The sequence below is a fragment of the Gallinula chloropus genome (genome assembly GCF_964237585.1).
Source record: "Gallinula chloropus genome assembly, chromosome: 5".
In the NCBI taxonomy this organism is placed as follows: Eukaryota; Metazoa; Chordata; class Aves; order Gruiformes; family Rallidae; genus Gallinula; species Gallinula chloropus.
The window spans coordinates 67,164,713-67,180,215 of record NC_140090.1 but is presented as its reverse complement, the minus strand read 5'-3'; the positions used below and the strand labels follow the sequence as shown (position 1 = coordinate 67,180,215).

Here is a 15,503-nt window from a genome sequence, read left to right as displayed (position 1 = left end):
CTTCCCGCCCCGCCGAGCGGCGGGGGCAGCGGCGACGGGGCGCACGGGCTCCGCCGCCGGGCAGGGGGGGCCCGCGCCCGCCGCCTCCCCCTGCCCCGCCGCCCGCGGCACTCACCGCGGCAGCGGGAAGGGGCCGGCGGTGTCGGGGAGCTGGGCTCGGCACGGCTCGGTACGGCAGGCAGGAGCGCGCAGCCGCCCCGTTCCCCGCCGCCACCGCCGGGGCTGGGCACGGCCGCCCCCTCCCTCCCTCCCCGTCCTTCCCCGCCTCCTCCCGGGAGCCGCCGGCCCGGCCCCGCCGCCCTGCGCCGCGTCGCCGCGGGGAAACTGAGGCACGGCCGGGGGCGGGGGGTGGGAGGGCTGTCCCCGGCGGCGCTGGGAGCTCCGGGGAAGAGGCAGGGAGGGAGCTGCTCCGGGCTGCTTGAGGTGCGGGCTCCGGAGGTTTAGGAGAGCCCCAGGGTTCGGGATCTGTTCCGGGACGGAGGAGGAGGGCGGGATGGAGAAGACACGGGGCACGGGAGGAGTGCAGACCCCCACCAGCCAATTGCGGGGGACCGAGGGACCCCCAAGCTCTGCGTGTCGGTACCCACACCCGGCTGCGCTCTGGGAGCCACAGAGGTCCCTGGCTCTGCCCAACCCAGGGCGGCTGCTGCACCCACCGCCTCGGGGTGAAGCTGGGTGGGAAACCTGGTCAGCAGCGGAGGGGACGTGCAGAGGTCAAAAGAAGCAGCAGAGGTGTGGATAAGGTGGCCCAGGTGCACCTGCTTGCTGCCAAGCACAAGAGCAGCCGCCCCCCTCGCCACCTCCCACCCCAAGCAGGGTTTCCCATGAAGGGCTTGAGCTTTTAGCAAGACTTCCCCCCCTCTCCTGCAGCTCCAGGGCAAAGGGTGAAGAGGCAACACACCCTGGGGCATGGTGCTGCGTAGAGGAGGACTCACAGCCCCCCCAGGCCTGGAGGTCCAGCTGCTGCCCCCGGTAATTTGCCACCATCTGTGCCTGATGCCATCCTGGGGAACATGGGCTGTGCTGGGGAGTCCCCACCATGGGCAAAGGTAGGTGGGGGGTCTTGTCATGCTGCTGCCTGTGCCCTGCCTGTTTGCACTGTGACAGCAGTCCTGGGCACATCTCGGGGGCTGCCAAGCTCCCAGCCCTTCCCGCCTCTCCTCTCTTCATCCTCGGATTCACATAGAGAGACAGAGGTGAGCAGGGGCTCTGGGAGGAGGCGAAGCGTCCCATCCTGACCCCGGTGCCCAGCCCAGCCCTCCCAGCCCGCAGGAGCCACGGGGCAGACAGGGAATCCGGAGCAGCGAGGAGGGAGGGCCGTGCTCACGCGGCAGCGTGTTGTCAGCGTGCTTTGGTGTCAAGTCATGAAAGAAGCCGCCTTAGCAAGGCAGCGATGCTTAGCAACTGCCTGGATCTAAAAATAAGAGCCATTTAGCGAGGAAAACGCAGTGGAGAAATGCTCGGAGAACTAAACACATTCCCCCAGCCCTCCCCATGGACTGGCCACGACCATGGAGCCTTTATGCACTGACCAGCTGGAGAGAAACTCCCAGGACAGCCCCAGCGATGCCCCCTGCACTTAGCTGACGGGTGGTGCTAGCGTCTGGCCAGCCCAGGGACCCCCCCTACATTTCTGGGCTTGTCCATCCTGTGGCTCCTCGCTCTCCCTATCCTCCCTCCTCTCCCTCCTCTCCATCACTTCTTTGGCCATGTCTTCTCTGCAGCCCCTGAGGATCGGCAGAGTCCCAGGGAAGCAGCCTGGGCTGGGAGGGCTGAGCCCTGCCCAAGCTCACCCACCTCATCCACAGCCTCCTGCGGGTCCATCCCACTGCAGATGTGACGGGCCCAGCAGAGCTACACGGGGGAAGTTTTCACCTTCTGCCATCCCTGGTCCATTGGGAGGCAAACATGGCTATTTTTATCCTAGCTAAGTGCTGTTCCTGCAGGCAAGAGAGAGATGCTTTGCCAGGCTGGGGAGAGGAGGGAAAGTTGGGCGGTTTGGTGGGTACCATGGGGTAGCGTGGGGCAGCCCCAAGACCAGGCTGACACAGGTCACCCTCCTAGCAGTGTAGGAAACGGGGTACACATGTCTCTTGCTTGCTGGTCACGGCTTCTTTCCTTAGCAGACACGAGGGCTGGGCATCCTGCCAGGATTCACAGCCTTGGAGCCTTTCTCTGCTTGGGAAAAATGCAATGTCCTCCCCTAAACATTCCTCTGGGCACTGGGGGCTTGGGGGCTGCAGGACACTGGGGTGGGAGCAGCCCTCTGCCAGCTTCTGCTGCAGAACTGAGACTGGTCCCTGCCCACTCCCCTCCCCCAGACCCATGCAGGAGCCCTGCGGCTGGGGCACTGGGTGCAGAGACACCCCAGCAAACACACTTGGCCAGGCATGGGGGCAGCAGCAAAGTCACCCTGGGGTGCAGAGAGCATGTCTTGCGTCATGGGATGTGTGGCAGGTGCAGAAGGGCTGGACCTGGCTGGGGACAATCACCTAAGCACTGTTGGAGGCTTTAATCAGCGCCCTTGTGCCTTGTGCAGCCCTGCTGCTGCTGCTGGTGCTGCTGGCCAAGTCCATGTCCACCATGAAAGCAGCCAGCAGGCTCAGGGTGGGCAGGAGCCGTCTGCAGGCTGGGCTGGTGGTCTGTGCTGCTGCAAACTGCGCTGGATTAGCTGTTTCCAGAGGATGAGAAGAGCTCTGGTAGTTACTGGGGTAACTGGGAGGCCAGCTAGGAAGTGGCACAGGCTCCACAACACATGGGACACAGCTCACCACGAAGCCCGTACCCCAATGCCCAGGGCCAGGCAAATGGTGGGGTGGGCAGGGGTCCTGCAGAAGCACCCAGCTGCCCCAGTTCATCTCTGGGAGAGCTGCAGAGAGCCATGGGGGAAACCCAGGCTTGGCAGAACCAGCATCAGGGTGGGACAGGGATGGAGAACAGGGTGTGAGCTGGGGGCACGAGGGGTGCGGGACCCCGGGCTGTGTGTATTTCAGAGGCAGCGTCCCCCCAGCACCCCCCATCCACCCTCACCGTGATGGAAATCACTCCCTCACATCAGCACGGGCTCCAGCACGTTCCCTAAGTGGCGCATCCGTCACCCTGCCAGCGCTGGCAGTACTGGGTAAGAGACATCTGCACGGGATTAACAGCACTCCCCTGAGCCAGGAGAGGGACAGGCGGTGTGCACAGGGACACGCTGACAGGGGACGGGCTTTGTCCCCACCTCAGCGCCTGGCCAACACCACCCTGTCGGGGGGGAACTGGGGAAGGAGGTGAGTTTGGGGATGCTCCAGTGTTACCAGGCTGTCACCAGCCACAGCCAGACCCAGGCTGGACAGCACTGAGCCACAACCATGCCCATTCCCCTCCAGGACACTCACCCTGCTGAACAGCACTGATCACCTCATCCATGCCTCCAGCTGCGACCCCCAGGCTTGGGGAGCAAAGGCCTGCTCTCTGCTGCTGCACGTGTCCCCACGGGGCTCTGCTGAAAACCCCAGGCTTGACACAAAGCCCAGGATGATCCTAAACCGCTCCCATCCACGGAAGGATGCAGGAGCGCTGGGGTCTGCACCCCACCGCCATGAAACAAGGGCTGGGGTGGAGAGGGGCAGGGGGGGGCTCTCCCCCAGGCTCAAGCCCTCCCAGCCCTCTGCAAACAGCCTGCTGTGGCTGTTACAGGGGGACAGGGAGAGGGGAAGATGCAATTTAACACTTCATTAGGTAACCACAAGGCATCGATCTGCCCCACCAGCCCGCGCGTTGTCTAATTGCATATCTCCGTTCCTATTAATTCTCTGGGAAAAGCAGCGTGTGGGACTCGGGAGTCTGATCCTGTCTTTAGGAAATTTCAAACAGAGATGTAATTGCCGAGTGCTCTAAATCACGGCGCTTTATCCACTGTTAACAGTATTTTAAAGCCATGGCCATCAATAGTAGTCCTCGGGATGTGCTCTCAGCAGATGCCATTAATCTTATTTTGGCTGCGGTTGCCTGGTGCCTCTGGGCTCAGATTTATGCTCAGTGGTGAGGAGCAGGTCTGCTCCCCCAGCAGAGAGGGGTCTGGGGCAGCGCCCAGGCTGGGACAAAAGACACTGCACCCAGGGCTGGCTCCAGGGATGGAGGGGAAAGCTCCTTAAGGCAGCCTCACCCCTTTCAAAATTGCTGGAAAACAGCAGACTTGGATGGAGAGGAGAGATCAGCGTGGGGCTATTCCTCTCCCAGCCCCCAGCCCAGAGGGGGGATGCCCACGGCCAAGCGAGTGGCTGGGGGGGGCTCCAGGTAGAGCAAATGGCCTCACTCAAGACCTTTCACTAACCACATCCACAGAAGAAATGGGTCTGGATGGCACGAGATGTAGATGAGACCCTTGGTCACTGCAGGCCTGGGGTCCTGGGGACCAGGGGAGCAACTGCAGCAGACCGGCAGGTCCTGGGGAGGTGACGCCCCAGCAAGGCATCACCCAGGACACACACAGGGAAAAATAACTCTCTGCTAACCCTCCCCACGGGTAGGTGGGAGCCGTGTGAGATTCAGCTCCGGAGGGGAGCTTCAGCTGCTGGAAGTCTTGCAGAGCTAGAGGAGGAACAGATGCCTGCAAGCTGCCAGGCGAGCCTCGCGTGCAGGAACACTGCAGGGGAAAGGGAACCTCCTTTGTCAAAGGCAAACCAGCAGGTGGGAGAAATCTGGGTGTGCAGGAGGGAGAAAGGACTTTGCATCACACTTTGCATCCTCGAAAGCCACCTCTGCCCACGCCTCCAGGCAGGAGGGACTCCCCAGCATGGCTGGGGAGGTTGTGGGGGGCTCTGAGCCCACCCTGAATGTTTCTCTGCCACTTTGGCATAATGGACACAGAACCTGGGTGAAGCAAAGCTCTTGTTTTCAAGAGCAGAGACTGGACTGGAGCATTTGAAGACTCAGGAGATGCCCCAAGCCTCTTGAGCCCTCCCAGCATTACAGAGTATGTCATGCTTATGTGCTCAGTGCCTGTGGGCTCAGCTTTTACTTAAAGAGGAAGCAGATCCTATTTCCAGGCTTCACTCACACCACACTGGGTGCCACACCAGGGGCCCTTCCAGCAGCTCAGGCCTGCTATGAGAACAAGTGTGCCTCTCCTCCCTGAGCAGGGCTGTGCTGTGGACACATGTGCTCCTGCTGTGTCAGGGCAGGGCCCTGGGCCTGACCTCACCTCCACGGGACAGGACATCCACTCTGCCACTGCAGATTCCACAGGCTGCTGTGTCTCCCATCTCATTGTTCTGGCAATGACCACAGCACAGGGGCTGAAACCAGGGCGTGGGGTCGGTGTGCAGCCCATCGGCGCTGCTGGAGCATCACTTGCTGTCAACTGGGAGAGCAACCAGCTGGGAGCTGCTGAGCAGGGTTCAGCCTTGGCTGCCACGGCCATGGGTTGTTAGAGCATCCTCACCCCTGAATGCTGCCTGGAGGGCCCTGGTTGAACTCTGGAGCAGGGGAGCTCCAGCTAATTAGTCATTAATTGCTTCAGAGAGGAGAGGAGCAAAACCCAACCTGTGCATGTCTGTAGCAGGGTGACCTGTGGGCCCTGGGACCCGGCCAGGCTGCGCATCACAGGGAAGTAGTTGAAGGTTCATCTGTCAGAGGAGAACTGGAGAACCAGGCCCGTGGGCGCCTGTCTCCCTGCAGCCTCCACAGCCCCCTTGTGCCCCCATGGGACTCTTGGGAACTCCCAGCCTCTGGCAGCAGCCCGACCAGGCTGAGCTGTGCTGCGGCAAGCCTGGCTCATTTAATCTATTCAATTGGATTCAATTTCCAGCCACATGATTCAATTAGCCCTGGAGGAAAAGCACGGGAGAGCAGAGGCCACGGAGCACGGCCTGACCTGTGCTCCAGCAGCCACCGAGCTGGGAGAGGGAAGTGCAGCACGGAGCTGCAGCAGCCAGGACCCTACACTTGTCCTCCAGGCTGTGGGCAACAGGAACAAGACAAGCATCCAGGGATGCTCCCTCAAGGGTGCAGCCTGTTCCATTTATTTGGGGTCTGCCTCTGTGCTTTGCCCAGTGTTCCCCCAAACTCACCCACACCCTGCTGTAGTGGGGAGAGCCAGGGCTCTGGCTGGCACGAAGGACTCCCAGCAGCCCCAAGACAGGGCAGCTCCCCAAAGCCTTCCAGCAAACAGCCCTTCCCCAGCCTCCCAGCCCAGGCTTTCCTCCATTGCTTGTCTGCCTGCTCTCCCTACGCTCCCTCTCTGTGGAAATGTCAGCAAGGCATTAACTAGTTCCTCTGTGAGTCCCGGGGCACTTATCCTGCCACTTTGTCCGGGTTCAGGTCCCAAAGCTGGGCTTTATTGCTCTCCTGTTAAGCCCCATCACCTCCACGGGGATAAGACTCCGTCCAGCACGACCCCGCTCAGCACAGCCAGGGTGTAGCCCGTGCTTATCCCAACAAGTACCAAGCAAGAAGGAGGAGCCCAAAAACCAGAGATGGGAATAAATACCCACTGGGCATCGATGCTGACACAGAGGTGGAGAGCTGCTTGCCAGCACCAAGAGCCAGCTGCAAACCTCACCACAGAGCGCTGGCCCATGCACCAGCCCTGACTTGGCAGGGTAGTGGCATTGCTCTCTGCCCAGCGTGTTGGGAGCTGGGAAGGGTTATCACCTCCAGCCCAGGGGAGAAGCCTGGGGAGCCAGATGGAGCTTGTGGGGGCTGACACCCTGCACAAGTGCCACCTAGAGATAGCTCAGGGCAGCAGGCTTCTGGCAGCACCCACCACGGGCAGGAGCCCAGAGCTGGGGAAGAACACCAATTCTTCAGGACAGGGGGAGAGAAAAAAGTAAGTCCTGAGGGGCAACAGGACATGGAGGGCAGCTCAATCCTATGGGTACAGCCCCCACACCGCATGGGTGGGATCATGGCAGGGAACGGCCATGACAAGGAAGAGGACTCAGAGGCTTGCAAACCAACCAGAGCAGGTGGGTGAAGGTGCACCCTGCGCTCTGGCTGCTGTATGTGACTCGAGGGTCTGGTACTGCCTGCTCCTGGCACCTCCAGGCAGCAGCCAAACCATCACACACAGCCAACTCCCCTCTCAGGCTCCCATCGGTACCCAGTGCCCAAAGCAGGCTGCCTCCTGTGACAACCCCCAGCCTGGGCAGGGGAGCCTCAGCTCTGGAGGAGCCACCTCTTTCTGAAGGCTGCATGAAAAATGCGACCCATAAGAGCTCGGGAAGAAGAGATGATACCAAAAATCACAGTGGCACTTACAAATCAATTTTTAATAACTCCCTCCAAAATTTAGCTCAAACTCAATTTTTCTCCTCCAGAATTTGGTCATTATTTTGTAAAATATTTGTTTCCCTGCAGCGACTGCCTAATTTAAAGGCAGCAATCTGATTTCTCCCCATGCCTCAAAACCAGCTCTTCCAATAATAGACTGCGCTAGGAATTAGATATAATAAAATACCCTCAACTGCTCAGATCAGGAACGGGAAAGTTTGGGGCCCTTGGCCACGTCCTGAGGCCGAGCGTTAGATGACTTCATGCTCAGTTCAAGCCAGCCTCGAAACACCAGTAGCAGTGTGGTGTTCAACAAAGCAGGTGAATCCACAGCAGAATCTGAGAGCAGGGGTTTGCTGACACCAGCAGCAGACAGCGCACCCCACGGTGCACAGGCAGATCCCTGCAGCCCTCGCTCACATCCACGGGCTCCCAGCCTTGCTCCTGTTTTACTCACTGGCAGCCCCAGGGACACGCAAGAGGCAGAGTGCAACTTACTGCAGCCTGGACCAGGGAGGAAGCACCAGGGAGCAGCACCACAACCTCCCTCTGCACAGGCAGGAAGAGCCCAAGGACAAGCAGCCCTGCCCTGCCTCAGCCAGCATGCCACCAAAGAGCAACGGGCCCACCTCTGTAATCCCACCTCACTCCCATCCCCACCCCGAGGAAGGACAAACACCGCACGCTGGACAGACAGGGCTCTGCTGTTTATTGAGTTCTAGGTTCATATGTACATCCATTTGCAGTGCTTGGTTCGGTGACAGCGTGACAAGAGCTTGTGTGGCACAGTCCTTCCCAGCTCAGCCTTGGATGAGGGCTGACCTCAGGAGCTGCCCAGTTACAGCCTGGGCTTCCCAGTTCATCCCAGCAAGGGAGCACCATGGGGCAGATGAGACCTTCGATGGCTGAGCCCAGAGGTGAAGATCCCAGAGGATGCTGAGGCAGGAGCAGGACTCACCCCCACCTCTCACCTACCTGTCCAGCCTCGGCCGGAGCGGGAGCAGAGAAAGAGGCCCACGGACAGCTGGGCGACCCAATGCTCTGCCGGCAGCGATGCTGAGGCTACACCTCAAGGAAGCAGCTCAAACCCCCCCCTTCAGCAGAAGCTCCCCCCTCAGAGGTAAGGCGGCCTGGCAAGAGCTCCCCACACACACAGAGCACAGTGCCCTGCGACACACTGTAACTCATTTGCCACCGGAGAGCTGCCTGGTCCTCCGTGTCCCAGCCTGCTCCCAAGGGGAAAGATTTTATGGAGCCTGCTTGTTGTCCCGGCACCGTCCCGCTGACATGTAAACACCGCCACGCTCTCGCCCGGCAGGGAAGCCAGGGAGCGTCTGGCCTGGCTGATAAAAGCCAGACAGTTCCGTGCTGGGGCAGAGTGTCTTTGTGGGGAGATGCTGGTGCTCCCCATGACAATACACGGCCTTCACCAGGCACCATGCCCAGCGGGCAGCCAAGGACACAGCTTTTGGGTTCCTGTGCTCACAGCAGGTAAAGACGAAACGTTAACGCAATTAACCCCACAGCATGGCTAAGCCTGGCCTAAAAATGGTAGTAAATGAGCATGATGGTCACATCACTCACACTACTCTAACCTACGAGGCTAAGAGTGGGACTAGGCACTTTCTTGTTTTAAAAAATGGTTTAGAGGAGAAAAAAACACGTGGATCTGGGATGGAAGCAACCTCTGCTTCAGTCCACCAAGCCAGGACAGACTCTAGGATCATTGCTGGAAGCTGAAAGCACATGAGCAGGGAGCGGGTGCTGATGCTGCGTATTCCTGAGTTGTCAGCCTGACACAGCACTCCAAACAGGCTCCAACAGACCTGGGCGTCTCCAAAACACTGGCTCTGGAGCAGAAAGGTCTGCCAGTGCCCTCGAGCATCACCCCAGAGCTCTTCCTTCAGAAGTTTTCAGCAGGCTGCTGCTGCAAGTCGCTTGGTGAAGACAGGAGGGCAAGCGAGGAAGTGAAGTAACTGCTTCTCCAGCTGCATTTTAACTGCGCTCTACACACAAGGGAAAAGGTCAGGACAACTTTGCTCATGAAGATCACCAGACACCTGCAAACATGTGCCAGCAGATGTTCCTGTGAGGAAGAGTAGGATTGTCGCAGTGCAGTCTCTGCTGGGCAGTAAGGGGAGTGGGAGGAGGGAGTCAACCTGTCCCCTGCCCTGTGAAAGTGGAGTATCTAAAAATGACCCTCAAAAGCAGAGATGAGCTGGGCTACTGGAAGCAACAGTGACCCCGAGAAGAGCCGGTCTCCAGTCACAAAGTGCTGTTTGATGACCTGCATTATTGCAAACCAGACCCTGTAAGCCAACAGCCTTGGAGGCAAGTTTTCTCCTCCAGTAACTCAACAGCTTGGTTCAAGTGACACCTCCTGCCACTGGGAACCAGCAGCGAGCAGGGTCTGTTCCTTGGGGAAACTGTTTTATACCCCAAAGCCATTCCCAACAGGATGGCAGTGGGTTTGACCTACGTTGTGGGTAGGTGGGTTAATCCAGGCTGATGGAAAAGAACAGCCCTTGCCCGCAGAGCAGGCGAGCAATGTCACCCAGAACTGTCTCACACAGCTGGACTGGTTTTATTATTTTGGTTGTGAGCTCTACCCAGCTCTGCTACAAAGGTTTCCAGTGCATCTTCCCTGAGGCTGCAGAGGGAATCTCCCATTGCTATGTCATGGGAATGGCTGCCCACCCCCACAGCACCTTACAAGATCGCTTCCTCCTCCTCCTCGACACGCCCATCACCTCCCCTCAGCCCTAGTCCTGTTGAAACACATGCCTTTGAGATCAAACACACAGCAGCAAGGCTCTCCCCTAGAAGAAATGCAGTCCCTTCTGCGAGCGGAAGGCAAGGGGCGACTGGCTGCAGATCTGAAGTGTCCCTGCTCAGACAGGCCCATCTCTGGTCAGCCCTGAGCAGCGGCTGCGTTCCTGCTTCAGGAGATGGTGGAGAATTCCTTCAGCAGCAGTTCCTGGCTCAGTGTGTTGAAAGCAAGGTTCTTCCTCACATTGATGCTGATGGACCGAACCTGAGAGAGACAAAACAAGATGTTTTAGCAAAGGGACTCTTCCCGTCTCCCCATGAACATGGCAACTCTGACACTGCTGACCTCCAGGTTCAACATGAAACCTTTCTGTATGCTGTTATAGTCCCACAGAACTTGCTTTAGCCATCTCTCACTGAAGCTCCAGCTTCACAGGAAATCCCTGAGGATTAGCTGCTTCCTGGAATGACAAGAATGTCTACAGTGACATCCCAGTAAGGGGAGTAATTTCTAAATGAGACAGGGATGCGAGTGGATTCTCTGTCCAGATGCACGAGCTATGATGTGTCTCCTGTGCTGGGACACAGCAACAGGCAAAGCCAGCACTTCCAGGCTGCAGCAGGAAGAGCGTTTTCACCCAGTGCCTGCCGGAGCACCAGCCAGCAGACTCCTGGATGACTGTAGTACCATGGCCTTTGTCCTGCTCCAGAACCCACAGAGCCAAAGATATGGAGTCAAGGAAAGGACAGGGGCTGTGCTACTGTGCTGTAAACACAAAGTATCACCCAAGCTGGCAGAAAACCCATGGGTCCAGAGCCAGCTGTGTGTATTCTGTGCGGAGCGCCTTACACTCGAAGCTGGCTCACTAGCTGCCTCTCAAGAAGAGACACCTTTATCCCTTAATGATACCCAGGCCTCTGGTTACCCACAGAATCTGGGAGGAAGAGCTGGGCAGCCCTGCTGTGCAGCAGCGTCCCTGCCCACTTCGTGCCCACAGACTCGTTGGCCGAACACGCAGGCCCCAGACCGGGCTCAGCCTCAGCTGCACTCAGCAACGAGAAAACAAAGTCAAACATCATCTGTGTCAGAGGCTGTGCAGCAGTGACAGAGAGCAAAACTGACACAAGCTCATCCAAACAACAGGATTACAGTTCCCAGAGACTCGGAGCCTGTGATAATAAGGTTGTTGCTGACCTGGTTAGTGTTTTGTGCTTTTTAAAAGCGCTGGGGGATGAATTATATGGCAGTAGAATGAGGAATCCAACACTGGGGCTGGAAAGAGCAGGTTGCAGTGTTTACACTGCTCATGGTCCTGCCTGCTGCCCTGGTGAGGAGAAAAAAGAAAGGCAAGGAGAAGAAAAGCTCCCCAGAAGGCACCATATGTAAGTGTGGGAAACAAACCCAGACGTGAAAGGTTAACAGGGAAAGCTGTGAAATGAACCCAGGGAGCCCCACTGCACAGACCTCAACAGCCCGAGCAAGCTACAAAGATGTCTCCACCTGAAGAAAGAGCATTTCAGTTTTAAGGTGTCTGCAGAAACAACAAACTCTCCTTCATCAGGATGCCTGGCAGAGACCCCAAGCACCTTTGCTCCCTCACAGCATCCCCCACTTCCCTTCTCTGGGTGTCTCTTGACTTAACTCCATACTGAAATAGTTTGGGATCATGTCTTAAGGCTGTAACCTGTTGTTGCCTTACATGTTAAATGCTGCTGCAAGCGGTCTCCAGAACACTGGTTTGTCTCCCTGCGGAGACAGGAGCCCTGATAGACTGATACAATTTGGTCACAGTTCTCCTCAGGTGCTCCTACCTCATCGATCCTGTGGGTTCTGACAGGAGGGGAACAACATGGCTAAGCAGATGTGGAGCAGTAACTGCCTACAGAAAAGGGGCAGCTGCTACACACAGTGTAAACCAGCATCTTTATTCTGACTAGAAATTTTTCTGTGGGTCCCAACAACAGAAAGAACAAGCAGAAACGAGCTCCTGGGTTCAGGAGGTGCTGTCAGGGACCAGGCACCCACAGTAGAGGATGCCCAACTTGTATATACATCAAGGTGCCCAAGAACGATGCAGCAGCAGTTTCTACCAGCCCAGAACGTGAGGCTGGAGTGACACATGATGAGAACACAGGACTTAGCAGAAATTGTAGCTGTGGGGTAGAGCACAAGAAATTAAGCCTGTTTAGTTTGCAAAGGGAAGGTTTAGGAGGAACAGAGCAAACACTCTCCACTATGTAAAATGAGGTCAGAAAGAGAACAGTGAGTAATATTTTTCTGGCTCCCCAGGGACAGAGCAAGAAATACTCAGCTTAATTTAAGACAAAGAAGATTTACACTGGAAAAGAGGAAATACTTTTAAACTTATGGGCAGTGAAGCAGTGGAGTAGATCACCTGGGGCCAGCATGGAGCTGTTTTCACTTAAAGACAGCTTCAGGTTTTGAGAGAAGCTTAGACACAAACTTTGGTCAAGAGTGGGCTAGATAGACTTCAGTCTGCTTTAACACGAGCTGGGGAGAGGAGCAGGCATGGTAACAACACAGAAGATGACTTGGGATGTTTCTACACAACTCTGCTCAGCATTTCTTCTGCTCAGAGAGCAGCTCTGAGCCAACCAGCCTGTAAGGTGAGAACTGCTCGAGAGTTCAACCAAGTTGCCTCCAGCACCAGGGTCAGCACTGGGAGCCAGAGCTCATCTCACTTTTGGGGTTGGAAGACCCGATGGTCACACAGGGAGGTATCAGCTTGTAACTAGGACAGACTTCAGAAGCTTCCAGCAGTCTGGTTGAGCTACTCCATCCAGGAGGCTACACCCCAGGAGTTCTCCAAGCTTGTGGGGCAGCAGGTGGCCCAGGCCTGGCTGCCAGCCTCGAAGCAACCAGAAGTCTGTGGAGTGGCTTAAACAAGGGGCCAAAACCAGGCTTGGAACATCAGCTCAGAGCTTTAACATTCATTCTGCAAGGAAGTAAAAGCAGAACATGTGTCCCCTCTTGTTTCTGCATGGAGCATGCTGAAGCACACTACGGCCAGAAGAGCTTTTAAAACTGTTTTCTCCCTGTTTGCAGCTTGGATCACACTTAGCCCACTGACTGAAGAAAGGGGAAATGCACAAAGTGTTGACATCATTTGGAGGACAAGGAGGAAATGAAAGAACGGACGAAGTGGTGGCACTAACCATGTGAGGGAAAACATTATTCAGCTCTAGTCTTGTGTCATTATAGCTGGGCATGTGCAATGTTGCACAGACATTCCTACTTCACAGCAAGTTCCACCAATTAAACCCATTTCCAATCAACAAGCAGCTCTTAAGAAATTTGTACAATGGGAGGAAGGTTTACACTGACTACCACATCTAATTAAAAGTTAAATTAGTGTAATTTCCCCTGTAGAAATCAATCCCTAATCAGACTATTTTGAGACTCTGCTGAAACCTATCCAACTGTTTTCGAAAGATGCTGAATCTCCTTCCACACGTTCCTCCAGCTGCAACGCGAGGGCCCAAAAAGCTCACATCCAGACTATTCATTCTATCAAAGCAGCACAGACCTCAAACGACATCCCTGAGGGTTCAAAGGAACAGAAAAAATGTGTTAGAAAACTTCCTAACTTCCTTCCTTTAGCCCCTCAAAGGCAGCACAACAGGCCAGAAAACCCAATTGATAAAACACTCTGCACATCACCTTCCTCCACAATGCGGCTGCAGTATCGGAGGCCTTTGAAAGCTGCTTTGAAAAGTGAATGGGAGAAGAAAGCAGGTTTTTCTTTGGGATTAGCAAGAAAGAGCAGCACTGAGGGAAAGCCAGGGAAGTGAAGCAGTGCATTAGCAAAGCACGTCAAAGGAGTGAGAACAAGATTTCTAAGCATAAAGGAGGCAAGAGAATGGCTTGGGGAAGTCTCTGCTCACCCACTTAATGGGAGCACAGAGAGATGAAAAGGCAGCTGGAAAGAAAAATGGCTCCTGCGTGTCATTCCCCACCAAGAAGGATTTGCTTTAATGCAATCGCACCGACAGAGGTAAGAAAACCAGGCAGAATCTGGACAGAACTATTTGCAGACAGATCCTGTTCAGGAAGACCTGATGGAACCAGCACAAGCTTGGAAACCACGCTGGAAACCTGTAGAGTTCACCACCAGCTCAACTCCTTTGGCAGAGCCCATGAAGAAAACTGCAGCAATGTCACTCTGTCCCCTCCACAAAATCCTGTGGCTCTCAGCAGTTCAACACAAGGCACTGGGTTGGGGGGTATTATTACACCAGCAACAGAAGCCCAAGTACAGGCTCGGAAGCCTCACAAAAAGGAAGCCAAGTATCTGGTTTGACGAGGATATGGGGAGGCCAGGGCAGACTAGGGCCTCTTTGAGGAGTTGTTTGAACAATTAATAAAGCCATCAGTTACAGTGCACCTAGAGGAAAACCACCACGGAGGATGGAGACCAGCTGGGTTTGCTGAAGACAAATCATAACATATCAGGTTGATTCCCCGCTGTGTTGAGGGAACAGCTTAATGGAATGCAGGGGATTTTCTGTAGCTGTGAGTAAAGAACATTTAATAGGGTCCCAATTCTCAGGGCATCTAGAGAAATGTGGATTAAACAGACTCACAACTGGGTCAAATCAGCACATTTAGACAGTAATTATTCAGGCTTTCATATGCTCTTGAGGAGACGGTCCCAGGGGTACCTGAACGGGCAATTTTCAGAAGGGAGTCGAGGAGGGGCTGGTTACACTAAACAGAGTCTTAAACGGTACAAAACTGGGATTTGGAAAAAGTTGAAAAAAACAACACAAACGAGCTAGGAAGAAGTAATTTTAGCTGAAGTGTTTTGTAGCTGTGATGATCTTAGGACTGAGAATGTCATTTTAATCAATTGGCATGATCAGCCTGAGCTTCTGCCAGGCCAAGTGGAAAGTGGGGCACGCAGGAAGCAGAGCAGTCACGTGGCCAAGAGGCTGGGGAAGGAGATGCTGGCTGAAGAGGGAAGGAGCCCTTGGGACAGAACAGATGACAACAGAAACATCAATGCATCTTATTTCCACGGTACGGTTACAGGAGAAGCTCATGTCACAGGAAGGCTATGGCCAAGTTTCTTTGCATGTATCCCAGACATGGTATCAAACAGCAGGCCAGCAACACAAAAACAGGTGCAAAAGAGCACAGAAAAAGGGCACAAGACTGACTGCACGTGTTTTTGCCCATATCCTACCCGATGGCAGTGCTGAAATGACCCAGAAAAGCCACTAAAAAGCATTCCATAGAAGGAAGCAAAGCCAATTCAAGCACACTTGCTCTGGAACGGAGTAGACAGAGGGAGGCATAACATTCCCAAACCCGTGCAGACTCGTGACGGAGTGGGCAGGCATCAATTACTCATCAATCAGCAAGGACAGAGCTGTGAGAGAGAATCAGCTCTCAAACTGATGGAGAAAGCTGCCAGAGATAGAGATCTCTCCCTTTGCTGAAGCTGTAATGCTTC

General features: G+C 55.5%; 1 protein-coding gene across 1 annotated transcript in view; it reads right to left on the bottom strand.

The window, feature by feature from the left end:
- Positions 1–7,957: 7,957 nt before the first annotated feature.
- ARMH3 (armadillo like helical domain containing 3) overlaps positions 7,958–15,503 on the bottom strand; it is a 126,913-nt gene continuing 119,367 nt past the window's right edge. Inside the window, exon 26 of the mRNA XM_084265144.1 lies at positions 7,958–10,291. Within this exon, the coding sequence (XP_084121270.1) occupies positions 10,199–10,291 (93 nt within the window). The 3' untranslated portion in view covers positions 7,958–10,198. The remainder of the gene's footprint in view (positions 10,292–15,503) is intronic.